This window comes from Chrysoperla carnea, chromosome 3, assembly GCF_905475395.1.
Source record: "Chrysoperla carnea chromosome 3, inChrCarn1.1, whole genome shotgun sequence".
Classification (NCBI taxonomy): domain Eukaryota; kingdom Metazoa; phylum Arthropoda; class Insecta; order Neuroptera; family Chrysopidae; genus Chrysoperla; species Chrysoperla carnea.
Window position 1 is genome coordinate 47,598,024 of NC_058339.1, and position 17,011 is coordinate 47,615,034.

Below are 17,011 nucleotides of genomic sequence, written 5' to 3' on the forward strand. Positions count from 1 at the left end.
TTAAGAAAGTATGAGTAGAGAAGATTATGGAAGACTATTGTAACAACCCTCTCTCCTCCAATATTGAGAATGCATTTAAAAGTATTTAAACTACAAAATTTCATGCTTTTTACTGAAAATTGCTTACCTGCTTGTATTATCTTAAGCGTTGTAGAGAAACTTGTAGAGAAATAACGACGGGAACCGGGATTATTATAAAACTGCATGAAAATAAGTAACACATTTTAGTTTTTTTATATTTTTTATTTTTCACTTCGTTATGAAAAACAGTTCAGTTAATAGTTCAAGTATTTAATATTTACATTTTAACTTTAAAATTTTTCTTACAAACATAAATTACGAACTAATTTAAACACTAATCAGTTTTAAATACTATACGTAAGCGTCATCACAGTTTAAAAGATAATAAATAAATATTTATATATACAAAAAACATATCTTAAATTATAATTAGTTTGTAAATATTGATGTTGTCAGTTGTTGAGGATTATTTTAGAAATAGTTATTTTATTTTTAGTTCTTTTTATAAGACAAGTTTTAAAAATTTAAGTTGGGAATATGAGTTAATAGACTTTGAAAAAAATGAATTTTACACGAAAACATAATTAGCTTAACAGATCTAAACACGACTTTAGAAAAAACGCAAATGAGAAAATTTTCAAACATATTTATATCAAAAAACATATTCAAAAAATCCAATTTCTGTACATTATTAATTGTTCCTCGCTATAAGTCAAAAATGTGAGAATAAAACACTTTTCAATTATTCTACCCAACTCAATCAACCGTCCTGCTATTTTTTTTCCAATTGTATATCCTCCATTCGCTTTAAGTCAATTTACGTTTATATTTTGACTTGAAAAAATTCTGATTAACAATATAAGCGTTAATAATTGTTTTTAAATCAGAAAAATTCAGTAATCGTAGTAATGCTTAAGTTTAAAACACATGCACAGAAAAACATTTTCTGTTATCGTGTCTTAAATTGTGGAGGCATCAATTTCGCTTTATTTATTACACAATCGCCTCAAATTAACAATTTAAATAAAAGCTAATTGTACATTCTTCTTTGATATTTTTCCTTTATTCAACCATACTTGAATTTCTTCCAAAGATTTGCCTTTTGTTTCCGGAACATAAATTAAAATGAAAATTAAACTTAAGAATGTACATGCAGAGAATATTAAGAAAACTGAATAATATCCACCCGCAGCTGTTGTTATGATTTCAAAAATTTTCGTTACAATCGCTTCTAACAATAACATAGATAAATTCGCTGTACAAACTGCAACCGCTTTGATATTTGTTGGAAATAGTTCACCGAGCATTACGTATGTTTGACTACTTAAACCGATGTTTACAAGAATCATGTATAATAAAATTGTTGCTATTGTCCAATCCGCATAACTAGATGTATCGAACTCAAGAACTTCTGACAAGAAAAATATTGATCCGGTTGCTGCTAAACATATTGCTGATCCAAGTGATGATATTATTAACAAAATACGTCGTCCGAAATTATCAGCAACAAGTGCTGCAAAAATACATGCACCTAATTGAGTTACTCCTACACCAATGGTGGAAATTTTGGGGTCAATGACACCACCAGTTTTTACAAATATTTGTTCTGTGTAGCTGAGTAACGCACCAATACCGCTGAATTGTTGGGCCATCATTAATCCAAATATAATTATTACTGCTTTACGATTACCATATTTGGTAAACAGTTTTATATAACTTTGACGCTCAGCAACTTCTTGTGCGACAACATCATTTAATGTGATCAATTCTTTTTCAACATCTTTTTTCCCACGTAAGGTTTGTAATGATCGTTTTGCACCATCCCAATTATTTTTCATCAAATAAAAATATGGAGATTCTGGTATTAATGGACAACATATCAAATTTACTAATGGAACAATTAATGATATTGCAGCTAACAATTTAAATGAAATGTATGGACCAACACAATATTCGAATAATATGCCAACACTTAAAAGTAAATCTAATAACGATCCCATTGCACCTCTTATTGCATCGTCAGATATTTCGCCGATGTACATTGGTAATACGCAATATGCGCCACCCACACTCAAACCACCTATGAATCTGAAAAGTAAAAACCTCTTTTAAAATCATTATCAAAAGATAACAAATTTAAATCGGGACCGTACTTTATGTTCCAATCACTGTTCCCATCACAGCAAAACCAAAATAGGATTTTGGATCATCTTCAAATCCGCAATGTACGAATAATTTTAAAATTAGGCAAAAAAGTTTTTGGCAGTTTAACTTGATCAGATTACCAGTCACCAAATGGCAGTGTCAGTATGATATAATAAATATCTTGATTGATAATGAAAAATATCAAATTACCTTGCTGCGTATAACCAATAAACATGCTCCTCAGCAAAAATTATCATACTCCATGATATAATATATGGTATGGTCGTTAATATAATTGTCCATTTACGACCAATTCGATCAATTAGAGCAATTGTTAGAAGGCATCCAAATATTCCACCTATCATTAATATTGATGCTATCCAAGACTTTTCACTATCTGTCATATCTACTTTAAGCAATGCAGGTGAAGCCCATCCATACATCATACCAGTAGAGGCTATGCACAAATTGGCTGTAAAAAAGAAAAAAACCTTTTTAAAACTTCAATTTATATTAGGATGTTATTAGTTATACTAAAGTTTTACAAATAAGAATGCTTGGTTCAAGTTTTTTCCCTACGGACATGAAAAAGATTTCAACAATTTGACATTCGGATTAAAAAAAAGAATTATTTCAAAGTATTAGGTACTTATAAGGTTTATCCAAAAGAAGGCGAGAGGTCTGCACTGAACACCATTCATGGCGCTTAATTATCGATTGGTATCAGATTTATTTTAAAGGTGACAATTATTTATATAATTTCTTTTCCAAAAAAACCCAAAAGTGGGTTTCCATAGATTTATAAACCAAAAAAAGTATTTTAACAACTCGTTGTCAAATTAAAAAACTTATTTAAATTTCAGAATTAAACAAACGAGATCATTTCGCGACATAGGATGATTCGTAAAGTTTTAATTCACAAATATGATAATAGTAGGTAAATAATTTGGGCTAATATCTGTTTTCATGTTTTATGATTTTCCATTCCGTTTTCAAAATATAAGGGTGGAAAGTTTTTATAAAATCACTTGTTTAATTTAATACGTAAATAGATAGTAACTTTAGCGTAACTATATTTTTTTCAACAAATATTTTATCGAAGTTATTGAATAGATAATGATCATTTACCTTGAAATATGGATGGATATGTTCATTAAAATAAAAATATAAATTTATTGATTAATAAATAAATAGTTCAAAAATACGCAAGTATTTTCTCTTTACTTTAAGAAATTTGTATTTTGTTTTTGTCAATATTAGTGTAAAAACTTTCTTATCAATAATCGATTAATTTTATTGTATTTTTTATACAATTGTTTTTTATGCACGTGCTAGATTGGCTACTTAATTATAAGCCATGTGTTTTTCTTACTTAAAAGTATCCCCAAATTCATTTCTACAAAGTTGATTATAAAGTAAAACGTTCGTTCAATTGTAATAATTTTTTATTTATACAGGATGATTTGTTTAAAAACAATATCTTAATACAATAAGAATTTGTGTTATATTCTTTTAGACCCGGTAAAATTCGTCAGTGAGCATGAATAATTTTCGAATGAAAAATTTTTTAAGGATTTTTAAGAATTTAATAATAACTAACTAATTTTTTTTAAACAAATAAATAACATTAACCGAATCGTTTCGGAAAAAATTTTATCATATAATTGGGGTCAAAATTTACAAAAGCGTCTTTAGACATTTTTCTCAAAGCCCTCCAGTTTTCAAGTAAAAAATTTGTAAAAGTTGAAAAAGCCCGATTTTTTCGATTTTCATTAGTCAAAAAGTGTATGCAAAAATCAAACGGTCATAGTGCCTACAAGAAGGAGTGCGTTCTAATATTTACCTTTAAGAGTGTATTTTTGTATTTATCATTATGAAATTTGGAAATAAGCTAAATTTTATTCCTCTAATAAGTAAAAAGATTGAATTTTTGCATATATCTGTAATGTAACAGAATCCAAACAAATGCATTGTTCTTACATTTTTACGCTTAAGCCGCTGATCCAATTGATGGAAATTACAGAAAATTTGCATTATGGACAAAGTTTCTACGGATGTGAAATTCTTTTAAATCGAACAAAGGTTGCTTTTGTTTAATGAAAACAATTTGAACCAGTTACAATTGATTTATATTATCTTATCGATCCTACCTTTGGAAAAAAACAAAGTATAAAAATAAGATCTTAAATTAATTTTTAATCAGTTTTTAATACTAAGAAATTAATATGCAATAATATTTTTTTCAAATACAGAATAAGCTTTAAAGATTAAGATAATTTTGTTAGGATTTTTTTTTATCAGTACAGAATCTTTGTTGCCAATGGATGATTATGAATTACTTAAATTAGAAAATAACATTGCAACTCTAATTAATAAGTTAGAGGGCTAAAGGCAAAATTAAAAAACTTGAACAAGTTATTCTGACCAGCCACGAGTTAATTGCAGAATTTGAAATATAGGCCGAGCAGACAGATTCTTTCCTGTTTGCCATAAACCTCGTAATCTCTAATAAGCCACACATCTGCGTTTAAACACATTTCATTATATTTATAAAAAAAATACGTGTATCTGATTTTTATATTTTCTAATTTTCATCAAATCCACTCTTAATTTAGCAAATGGGATAGTTAAAAAAAAACATACCAGCAAATGCTGCATAATATTGAGCTGTTCTTTTATTTCCATTGCCCATCAACTTTCCACTTTCGCTATGATTTCCGTTTGTAATCGCAGATACTAAACTATTATCTGAATTTGTTCTTGTAGTAGTACCAGAACTATTTTTATCCATTTTTAAAAAAAATTAAAGAATTTCTATTAAAATATTAAAATGAAATTAATTTCACATATCAAGTACAAATTTAATTTTTTTCAAATGTTATTTTTTATCAATATTGTAAACAAATAATTTTTATTTTATCAATAATTTATCAAATAATTGAAATAATTTTGATTTGTACAAATTTGTGTTGTGTAGACCGTTTCGCAATGAAATTATAAATGATGATGAATTTAATCAAGTATTTATATAAAAAAACGATATGAGATTGTCTGGTGAGTAAACGGAACTTTTACTATTACATAGGTATAGGTAAACACTAATATATTTTGTTAATCATTTTAGAGCGCTATATAAATGATAAGAAAAACAAGTGAAAGCAAACAATTGATTGAGTTGATTGTTGAAATCCCTTTCATTGAAAGTGTTCAAGTATTCAGTACTTGCATTATTTTTTTTATAAATTAGAAGAGTTTAAAAAGCAAACACAATTATGGCAGCCTTTCGGTCGCCATTTTTTTAGTTTTCGAAAATTTTAGAAATTATTTTATAAAATTTTAGTTTGTTTTTCAAAAATGGTTAACAAGACCACTAATTGAAGAAATCTTTAAATTTTTAACTCAATATCTATTATAGTGAGACAATGGACAATGATGTTAACGAAAAAATGAATCAAACAAAAGTTGTTTATTTTTTTATAAGAAATGTTTTTTATACATAAACTTGAATTCTATCTCGTACGGTTAAAGTTCTACCAACCCAAAATCCAATTGACCAATGCTGCTCATAGCGCAGTTTTTACGCCCTGAGCACGCTATATATCTGTCAGTTTGATATTTCTTTTCATTTTTGATTTATTTGATGATTTTATGAACATTTACGCCCTGCTGAGCACGCTATAAAACTGTCGACTTGATATCTCTTTTCATTTTTGAGTTGATGATTTTATGAACATATATACCAAAATTTTGTTCGTATCATCAATATTTCTAAGCGTTACAAACTAAAGACTGAAATTAATATACTTTGATATATATTTCATATATACATGGTATAAGAAGAATTTATTATTAGCAATATTTTTATAATTTTATAAAATAAGACTACTTGCCACTGTTATCTGTGAACATATTTTAATTATAACTAATAAAAAAATGTTTATCTTTGTAATTAAATAAAATGATCGATTCTTAGTATCGGAGGACTCGAATTTTTAAAATTAGCTTTGAATCTATCTTAATTAAGGAATAATAAATGCCATAAACTTAAAGGAATAAATGTCAAGTTCGGATCAGGAAATTTTCTCGTTTCTACAATAACTTATAGATGAATTAAATTTCAAACAAAATTATGTAGACAGACATTGTAGAAACAGGAAAAAATCCTGACCCGATTGTAGCCTATTGTAGCCTATCCTGACCTAATTGCTCTGGAATGGTTAATATGAAATAAATAAATGTAAATATGCTAGGACCTATGTTGCTCATTTAAGAACTCACATCTCTAAAAATATAAGGCTGAAATATTTTTTCGTTTTCGAGTTATCGTGTCCACAGGCAGATAGACGGTCGGACACACAACTGAAAATGGACTAATTAGGTGATTTTATGAACATCTGAAAATTTGTGAAATCAAATCGTTCGTTCTTACAAAATATTTTGATTAGTTTGAAAATCTTCATAAAAGGAGAGGCAATTTTTTTAGAACATTTATTTTGTATAGGTACTATAGATAAGACATTTAACTGTATCAATTAACAATTAGGTAGATACAGTTTCTATTTTTCTGTAAGTAATCCTTTAATACGTAAATTTAATATCCACTTGACAGTTTTTTCCACTTCAAGTAATTTTTTCCATAGTTTCAAGATAATGATTCTCTGTTATATAACCGAAATACCAGTTGGCCAGATCAAACTCTGTTTTTTGAACGCTGTTTTTTATAGTCATAGATCGATCAGTCGTAAGCGTAGCCAAAATATTAGGATAGAATTTTTGTTCACATCGTGTTGAACATGTAATACATGACAATGTATGCTGCAACTCGCAAAGGTGGTCGGTTAATTTTTTACTTTTTTTTTCAAATTCTAGGCTTACATTATTTTAGCGCCAATTGAATTTTTAGATTAACGACCTTACACATTTTTATTTTGTTACAGTTAACCGTTTTCAGGAAATAAGTTTATAATATATCATATAATATGATTTATTCATATAGTTACTTTTCTATCAAAAAGAGTTATTAATAGATTCTAATCCTAATGCAATGCTATTAATTTTCGGCAATTTTTTATTACCCTAAATTAATATTCAATCATAAAAACATTTCTAAACAACTGGAATCTTTTAAAAGTGACAAAAATATTTTATCAGTTCTCATGTGTAATGTCTAATCTGCTCAGACGTATTTATTTACAATCCAAATCTATTTTTATAATTGGAATTAAATTTAGAAAAATCACTGAAAATTATGCTGATTGTCTATTTAAACATTGTGCAATGTTGATATTAAACAAGGCCATTTTCATATTTCTGCAACCGGAGATATATTAGATTAATTTAAGTTCTTAGAATTATTCTAAGTCCTATGTAAACAATAATTGTAAATAGTCAGAAATATCTTAAGTTATTTTGCATATCATAACTTTTCACAGTTTTATCAAAATTATTATTTGTTAAAATCGTTTTTTAAGTGTCTCTAAGCAAGACCGAGGTAACTCAATGAAAATTATATGAAGATTTAGAGATATTAATAAAAAAAATAAGTATGAGAGGTGCAGTGGGATACCTGATAGGAATTATGTCCCTTTCGTTGTAAGTTATGTTACAATTGAATAACAAGCACACTATTGAATAACAAAATAAGAAGAAGTAAAAATAATACAACTATTTAATAAGCAACACCTCCAGCTTTACTCATCTGCTTACACCTGACTGCAGGTATCCGTATTAATCTCCTGGCATAGTTACATTCCTGAGTCAGAAATCCTGAATTGTTTGTATTGTAATAAAATTATGCATTACTATTTTCATTAATCAACTAATGAGGGTATATTTTTGTAATGTCGGATCTCAGACCACACGATTCAGTTGCTAATCGCATTTTACTTATGGCCCATGGCTTTGTTTGTGAATTCTCCAATAAACACTTGTAGAGAATGTAGAGTGGTAACCGTAGGGACTTTATCCTTTTCAAATTCATATTTTTACCTGGAATGTTATCTTTGAGAAAGTTTCTCTCAACATATGATAAAAAATTAAATGGACATGCATATAATCTCTGACACTTTTAACTTCTTGATATATAAAATTGTTTTATTACTTCAATAAGAATATAAGATATGTATGACTTCTAAATATAATTTTTAATGTTAAAAAAAGATTTAATCACATCAAATGAGTATTTTTAGTTCGTCAAATATTATGATTTAAGATATATTTACTTAGTCACATGCTGATTATAAAAGAAAAACGTAACAATTTATTGTTATAAATATATTTATTTAATCTCTTTTATGAACTTTGCTTAAAGAATAATGTAGAATTTTCATTTATATATACAAGCAGCAAATTTTTGATGACTATTTTGTATGATATTATTTTAAGAAACATTTCGTCAGCTAAAATATACTAGGCACATAAAACTTGTTTGTTAATGATAAATAACAAAATTAAAAAACAGCGGGCTTTTAATGAAATATTTTGTTTTAAAAATTGTAATTTTTGCATGTAAGTAAATGGTGATTATTCCAGGTGCGTCTTCGGTTAAGAATTCAATATGACAATAATAATATAACAATCGTAAAAAAATTCCAGTGAAGAAAGCTTTCAGTGAAAACGTGGTTTTCCACGAATTACGGAAACATTGGATATTTTTTATGAAAAGAAATACATAAATCACCTGGTACTTCGATACTTTCCTCCTTTATTTCGTATTTTTAAAATATTATTTGATAAACTAGCCCAATCATGATGATCCCCTTTAATAGATTTTAGTTTCGACTATTACCTGAAATAAAGCTAATTTTTTCATTAAAATCGAATAAAAATTTTAACTGCTTGATATATAGAATTACGTGAAAATATTTTACTTTGTGAAGAACAAACATAATTTAAGCCTAGATATATTTAGAATGATATGTATGACTACTAAATATAATTTTTGATGTTAAAAAAAGATTTAATAACATCAAATAAGCATTTTTATTTCGCCAAATATTATTATTTAAGACATATTTAAATAGTCACATGCTGATCATAAAAGAAACACGACACAATTAATTGTTATAAATATACTTAGTTAATCTCATTTATGAACTTTGCTTATAAAGAACAATGTACAATTTTTATTTGTTTAAACAAGAAGCGTATTTTTAGGCTTTTTAATTATTATAAGATTTTAAGAAACATTCCGTCAGCTAAAATACTTGATCTTATACGCTCTTTCAAGTAATTTTAGTTGTCAGAATAATATCAGAAATAAAGCATATTTCTCATGAAAAATATTTACGAAAACCGAATACTGTCATGTAAAAATAATAAAGAATTGTAGATACAAACACTTAAAATGCTATAGACCATTTCTGATTACCCAAGATATAAGAGTACATGTTTAAGGAATATACTTCAAATTATAGGTTTTGTTCGCAAACTGCAGGATTATTTCTATAAAATATTTAAATTTCTTCAAAAAGTAAATTTGCTTGTTAAGCCTCACTGTGATTCATTAATACTGTGAAATTTGAAAGATTCAGATTGTGGGAAATTTATGAGAATATCCATATTAGTGATCAGAAAATATATAAATATACCAAGAAACTTTGAAACAGAAATAAATATTCGTTGAAAACATCTTTATTCCAATTACCTTCATCGTCCGCCTACTAAGATTTGGAGTGTAGCTACACATATCGTTAAGTTTGGTCGGCAGTTAGAAAATTGGATGGAGCTAAAAACTAAACCGTGGCTCCACGAAGTAGTGTGAAGCCACAGTAACTACATAAGGTAGTAAGTGAAAGAATGAAACTCGATTTCGATAGGTTTTACGAATCAAATCTTTTTCTATCGGCAAGGTAATTTACGCTCATTATTTCGATACAAATTGTAATATTCGTTAAATTCTTATTTTTGTAACAGTAGTGTGAATCAAATCTAAATCAAATGCTATTTATATTTTTTCATAATAAGTACGGTATTATTCTCAAAAGGAAGATGTGATAATTATCAAATTTGGGATATTTGGTGGTAGCAAATTTTGTAAAAATGAAAAAAAAATCAATGAATCTTGTTGCGCACGATTGATAATGTAAAACTGTTACTCAGTTTGTGCGGTTTTTAATCTGGATAAAAGAAAGATGAAGTGTCTATGTGATATAACTTTTGCAATTTTTATGTGCTGAAAAACGCTTCTGTCACATTTTTCTAGACATCATATTTTTACGATCTTTATTTCTATATTTCACCAATTTGAACTTGTCGACTAGAATATTATAGCAATTAAATAAGTTGTTGATACTGGGATACAAATTCGTAAGTCTTCAGCTTTAAACATAGAAGCTTTTCGAGAGAGAGAAAAATACTGCATTTACGGATAAAATAAATATAAAATTTAATGACCGAGATGGTTCGTTTACAGACATTTTGGCACAAATATACTAATCAAAATGTAACCTCAAGGGATTTCCGTTGCCGAATAAAAATATTTAAATGAAAGAATTTAATTAAAAATATTCCAAATTTTGTTTCATGTGACTTTATTATTTATTATGATTAATCATTCCCTGTCATTCGTTGCTTTTTATATCAAAACCACTGGGATGTGCTATACATTGGTCAATTCAACTAATTTAAGAGGTGTATTTATAATGTCATACAGAAACCAATATTGGGAGTACGACCGCGACGTTCTCTATCGGATATGTGTTCATCTATGTAATGGAATCCGTGTGTACTATGAGTCAAACTCTACAAAGTTATACGTATCAATGTGCATGTTACATGTTATGTTGTTATTCAAATTAAAAGTACAATTGGTAGTGTGCATAACCGCATTAAAGATGATACTCATTGAAAATTAATGTTATGATAAAATTGTTAAATATATCTTCATCAAAAATAATATTATAGTAGTATAGGTTAGGTAAGGTTAGATTAGAGTGGCTGTCATGAGATGGGACACACTTAGACCATAGAGTCCGTTATGATACCGAAAAAGGGTCGGCCCATCTCCGGCCACTACTTCATAAACCATTTTGAGCTGTTAAGGAATAGCAGGAGTGATTTCAAGTTAAAAAAACAGTCATACTTAGCGTAAGAAATGTTACTCACTTATTCCTTGCAGGGAATTACCATTTTGCTAGCCCTAAATGCCTCGTCTAAAGTCATGTTTTTGAAAAACATGAACAACGATAAGGTAGTGTGCATCATTGCTAAATTTTTTGAAGTTTTTCAGATGCTGTTTCCAGGCATTTGGTCATAGTTTATTTATAGATGACGATAAGGCAAGTAACATCGTTCATTCAACAAAATAATACTTATGATATTTTATATAAAGCTACCCATATAAATACATATAGGTTACATGTATGTTCCAACCAAATGTTTACATGCATCCCACATTTATCAAGGTAGGAATATTCCATTTTGCATTAATTAACTGATCTATTTGCATTAATTTGATTGTGAAGTAATTTAACGAAATTTTTTATGTACAATTTTACCATAATATTTGAATATAAATAGATATACACCAATCTAGTACCATTTATTTAGTAACATAGTAACAAAAATACAGAGCAACTTCATTATGTCTAATTACACATACCGGAAAAAATTGAATGATGGAAAAACACTTCCTAAATCTATCGAACCATAAATAAGTCGTTTTGTTTTCAGAGAATCAACGAATAAATTTTATGATTTTAGAATTTTTTTTTTGTTATTGTATGTTAAATATTACCAGCTAACTTCTGCTAAGCGAGAAATTCCAAAGTCGTGTTGTTGAAAATTTATTTTATTTTACCTAGTATACATATAAATAATTTATCAGATTTTATATTAATGAACACCAAGCTTGTAAAACGGAAGGAATTTATAATTTGTGGCTGTTTATAAAATACGTGATGAATTTTCTAGAAATAACTGATCTAGTAAAGGTAAACAAATAAAATTACCAGCCATTAACTCTTTAACCAAGTATAAATAAATAAAATTAGCAGCAGCATAAAAGAGCATTATCATTTCCGAAAGAATAAACTAATATTCTACCAAAATTCTTTGGAAGCCTTAGCTAAGACGTCGACAAAATTTCTCGAAAATTACATAAATAGGTTTTCCTGTAATTTGCATACTCAAATGTTTTCATGTTCCATAAAGTCGTGTTATTAACTTCTATTCCCGTTTTTTTACTGTTTTCCATTGATATAGGTACTCATTTTGAAATATTACTACAAACCTTGCAGTTCAACAACGTATAAACGTTTGGGGAAAAATATTAGTCTCTATTGTATCACTGTTTTATTAGGAGAATGATTTTGCTACATTATTTTATATTAAATTTTTCTTGTCGGACAAACAAATTAATATCTAATTTTTTTGAGCCTCACAAGGAAAAATGTAAGTGAGAATCGCCTTCTAGTTGAATTAATATTTGGAAAGAAATGAAATAGAAATTAAAGTTTATTAATAAAATTCTTCCAAGATCATAAACATAAAAACCCAGTTTTCAAACAGTTTTCAAAGTAACGATTTGTGGAAATTAAAAGCAATAAATTAACTGTTACAACTTTCTATTATCACAAGGGTCAAATACAGGCAAAAATATGAGTAACAACATGAAAAAGAAGTTATTGAAATTTCACTTTGCAAAAACATGGGATGAAATTGGCAAAAGTATTGAAAAATGAGGACTCTTCTAAAATAATTATTTTGCCATTTTTTACCTATATTATCCCGGAACTGCAACAATCCACACGTGTATTTAATACTCAATACATCCAAATATGAAATCGAAGTGTCAAATACGATTTTATAAGTTTTTAATCCGTTTTAAGAGAATCATGCTGAAAGGACCTTAGTTTCTGACTATTGAATAAACATTCGTACTTTCAACTACCAATTAACTCAGAAAGGTATATTTTGATAATAAATAATACATAATCAGTGATCACATATTTACATGCATGCAGCTGTTGATCAGGTACCATTTGTATAATAATCGTGAAGTTATTGTTGTAAGTAATATTTGAATTGTTTCAGCCATGTCATAACACTCTATGAATAATAATAATCATCATAATCATAATCATAATAATTGTACTTGGTAATTGGAATCAATCCAACATACATTTTACATATAGTCATAGCACCAAAGCCGCTTGTCATCATTAATACTAGTTAATTTATAGTTATAAATTCATCAATATCTCAAGATGTATTTTTTCCACATAGATTTCCTTAGTTTTACGGACTATAAAGAATCTCAATCTCACCACGAGCCTTCCCAGCGTTACTGTCTTTATTTCTTTTCCAGTTCCTGGCTGATTTTGAGAATGTACATCCTGTGTAAAATCAATCGACTGCCGCATTAGTCTGTCTACTTGATTAATCTTTCTGGGATATCACCGTTTATCTTCCTCGTGCTACTTTCACTTGCCATTAATTCTAAGAGTTTAAATATAAGCAGTCTGTTTTGCTTCACTTCACCGAAACTTTCTTAGCGCGTAAGTAGATTTGGAAGATTGGGGTGAGTACTTATCTTCCGTCAACTACTGCAACGTTTGGGCCTACTAATTTTTCGTATTATTTTCAAATCCTAATATTCAAGCCAGTTTATCCGTTTTTTAAATTTGTTTATCCACGTCCCTTAGGCTTGAGCAGATTTATACACCAACTTTAATCAGCGAAACCAAATATGTGTACCTACTAACAAGGAAATTTTTAATAAAAGCTGTAAAGCTTATCGTTTTTGTCAGTCGTAAACCCAACCTACTATTGCGGTAGTTGTTGTTTCACCAAAATTGTTCGCTATCTTCGAAAGTATAGTTCAATATTTCCTTTACTGTGGAGGAGATGGGGTAAGAATATTTCTCTCAGTTGAAAGATTGGTTGAAAATGATTAGGAGATTTATTAAAGCCATATATTATATTTAGCAGTAGTCATCCTACACGCTATCTAATTAATCGCTGAGCAAAGCCTATTGTCAGTGGAAGAACTGGGTGTCGGTCTATGCTATATAAATATTAATTTTACAGCTTCTGAACTTCAAGTAATTTTTTAACTCATAGTGCATTTTTGTGATTGCTTAGTAATTTTAAAGTTAGTTTTTGAACGATAAATACAAACATGTCCTTACAGGTAAAATGATTCCTTTGTTAGGATTAAAATGTTTTGTCATAATGTGCCCGAGATTACTAATCATTGATGCAAAGTAATGAAAAAAATTAATATTTTAAATTAACTATTTGATGAGAAAATGAAGTGAGACACCATTTTATTCATGTATTTTTGCTAAATAAATAAAATGGTTCCGTTTCAAGAAGTATTGACATACCACTTTTACAGTACTTAAATTATGAAATCAAGACTATTTCGACGTAGTGCATATCTTGAAAAGGTTTTACTTAAGGTGATCATTTACATACAATCTCCCACACTGAAGGCGTTCAAAAACTTTTCTATCTGAATGATATTTGATAACCACGTCAATGTATCTAGCTTGAATCAATCTAGAAATAGAATACTAATTTTGCCTTTGACCATATAGAGTCAACTTATTTACAGATATGGGTAGAGCATTATTATTCACTAGGTTTCTATACATAGATAGGTAGCTACTCGTATACATAACAGTTATTAATATCGGATAATCATTTTAATTGTTTATTAAGCCTTTATCTAATAGATTTACCTGTGTTTGAACCAATCATATCAATGTCAATCAATGTATAATCCCATATCATATATGTAATATTCAATATTTATTAATATGTATAAAGCGTTTTGATAATTACTTTTATATATTGTTATTAAGGGTATTGATATTGAATGAATGATATAAACAAATTAAAATTAATAATAATTATTACTATTTATTTATATTACTTACAATTATAAATAAAAGTACTTATACACAGGGTTACCAGTTTTTAACGGTCCGCCATCAGTTTTTTTATTGAAGAAAAAAATAAAATAATCCTGTCTTATCGTTCTTAATTTAGTTTATTTTAAGTTAGACACTTTTCTTGTCGATCTTAGGGAATACATCAATACAAGGCTAATTTTATTGTTACATAATAAAGTAAACCTTTAAAAACATTTCATCATAGGAGTTATATGTTACAAACGCAAACTTTTACAGCTCAAATCTATAAATTTTACACCGTTAGGAGTATTAATTTACCTGCTTATAAAGGTGATCTTAAGAAAACGTGATTTTTTGGGAACGATTTTTTACACCGTAAGGGGTATTTCTTTACCTGCTCATAAAGATGATCTTAACAGAGCGTGATTTTTTGGGAATGACCTTAAGTATGGAAGTTGATAACATCCTTAAGTATGGATAAGAAATTTCGTATGAAGTTGATTAGGAACTCAATTCAATGATCAAATCAATCTTCCAACAGACTCAAATGGACTATTTCTTGTAGATGTCTCAAAAGGTTGGCTATATAAGATTAAGAAGAACTATCAAAAGCTTTTCTAAATCTTGACGTGGCTCTGTTCTTAATAGGGACTACCAATGCTAGCCCACGCGCGGGTGGAGCGTTAAAAACTGGCCACCTTGTATACTGTTTTAATTGCATTAGTGATAATATTTGCTTAATATATTCTCAAAACTAATGCACCAATAATTTATTTGTTATCAGCCCATTAATACGACGATTTGATATTAATCGATTATGTATTAATAAAATCTTATTCAAAAAACAAATGTAATCCAAATTAGTTCAAAACCTTTCGATTTTATTAAAAAACAATTGAAAACAATTGACTGAATTAATTGCTGAAATACTATGTATAGATAGCGGCCTCACGGGTAAACAGTGATGTTTGCAAAAAAAAAAAATGTTTCAAACAAAAGTTGTTTTCTTATAGCAAACATTTTTTACATTTAACTTTTTTTCTATCTCTAACCTTAACAAGACCTTAACCTATGTTGTTCATTTACGAACTCGACCTCACTTATTACGTCATTAGCACGCTATAAAATTTCAGCTTGATAAATCTTTTTGTTTTTGAGTTATCGAGTTGTCAGACGTGCAGACGGACAGACAGAGAGGCAGCCGGAAAAAGACTAATTAGGTGATTTTATGACCACCGATACTAAAACTTTTTCGTAGCATCAATATTTTAAAGCGTTACAAACTTGGGACTAAACTTAGTATACCTTGATATATATTACATATATACATGGTATAATGATTAAAAAACTTAAAACAAAAGTACTTAAATCTAATCACTTGACTTAAATTAGGTTATCTTACTTTAGAATATTTAATGTGAATCCCAAAGTACCCCAATTACGAACCCAGCCCGATCCATGTCCAATCTTGGCTGACTAGTTTAACCAAGCATTTAATATATTTATGTAAAGTAATACTATACTTACTATACCGGCTTATAGTGTATGCTAAGATACGAATTTTAGAGCAATAATAAAGTGTCCAAGAAACAGCTCTCCTAGAGCTACGGACCTCAGAATTTATTTAAAATATGCACCTTTGTTTCGTTGTTGATATTTTTATACCATGTATATATGAAATATACATAGTATATTAAGTTTAGTCCCAAGTTTGTAACGCTTAAAAATAATGATGCTAGGAAAAAAATTTGGTCATAGGTGTTCATAAAATCACCTAATTAGTCCCTTTCCGGTTGTCCGTCCGTCCGTCTGTGGACACGATAACTCAAAAAAAAAGATATCGAGCTGAAATTTTTACAGCGTACTTAGGACGTAAAAACTGAGGTCAAGTTTGTAAATGAGCATCATAGGTCAATTGGGTCTTCCTACGGACCCATCTTGTAAACCGTTAGAGATAGAACAAAAGTGTAAAGTTCATGTAAAAA

General features: G+C 28.3%; 1 protein-coding gene across 1 annotated transcript; it reads right to left on the minus strand.

Annotated features, from left to right (window-relative positions):
• Nucleotides 1-555: 555 nt before the first annotated feature.
• Nucleotides 556-4,984, minus strand: LOC123294763 (facilitated trehalose transporter Tret1-like). Its single transcript, XM_044875901.1, has 3 exons — nt 4,810-4,984; nt 2,377-2,638; nt 556-2,109 (listed from the first exon to the last, which is right to left on the minus strand). The coding sequence occupies exons 1-3, from the start codon at nt 4,955-4,957 to the stop codon at nt 1,041-1,043; spliced, it is 1,479 nt and encodes a 492-aa protein (XP_044731836.1). The 5' UTR covers nt 4,958-4,984; the 3' UTR covers nt 556-1,040.
• Nucleotides 4,985-17,011: the final 12,027 nt, after the last annotated feature.

Excerpts from the sequence above, each read along its gene's own strand:
- LOC123294763 (XM_044875901.1), bottom strand. The coding sequence starts at position 4,957 with ATGGATAAAAATAGTTCTGGTACTACTACAAGAACAAATTCAGATAAT. Across the intron at positions 2,639-4,809 it reads ATATTATGCAGCATTTGCTG|CCAATTTGTGCATAGCCTCT; the intron begins GTATGTTTTTTT and ends TCTTTTTTACAG. Across the intron at positions 2,110-2,376 it reads TATTGGTTATACGCAGCAAG|ATTCATAGGTGGTTTGAGTG; the intron begins GTAATTTGATAT and ends TTTACTTTTCAG.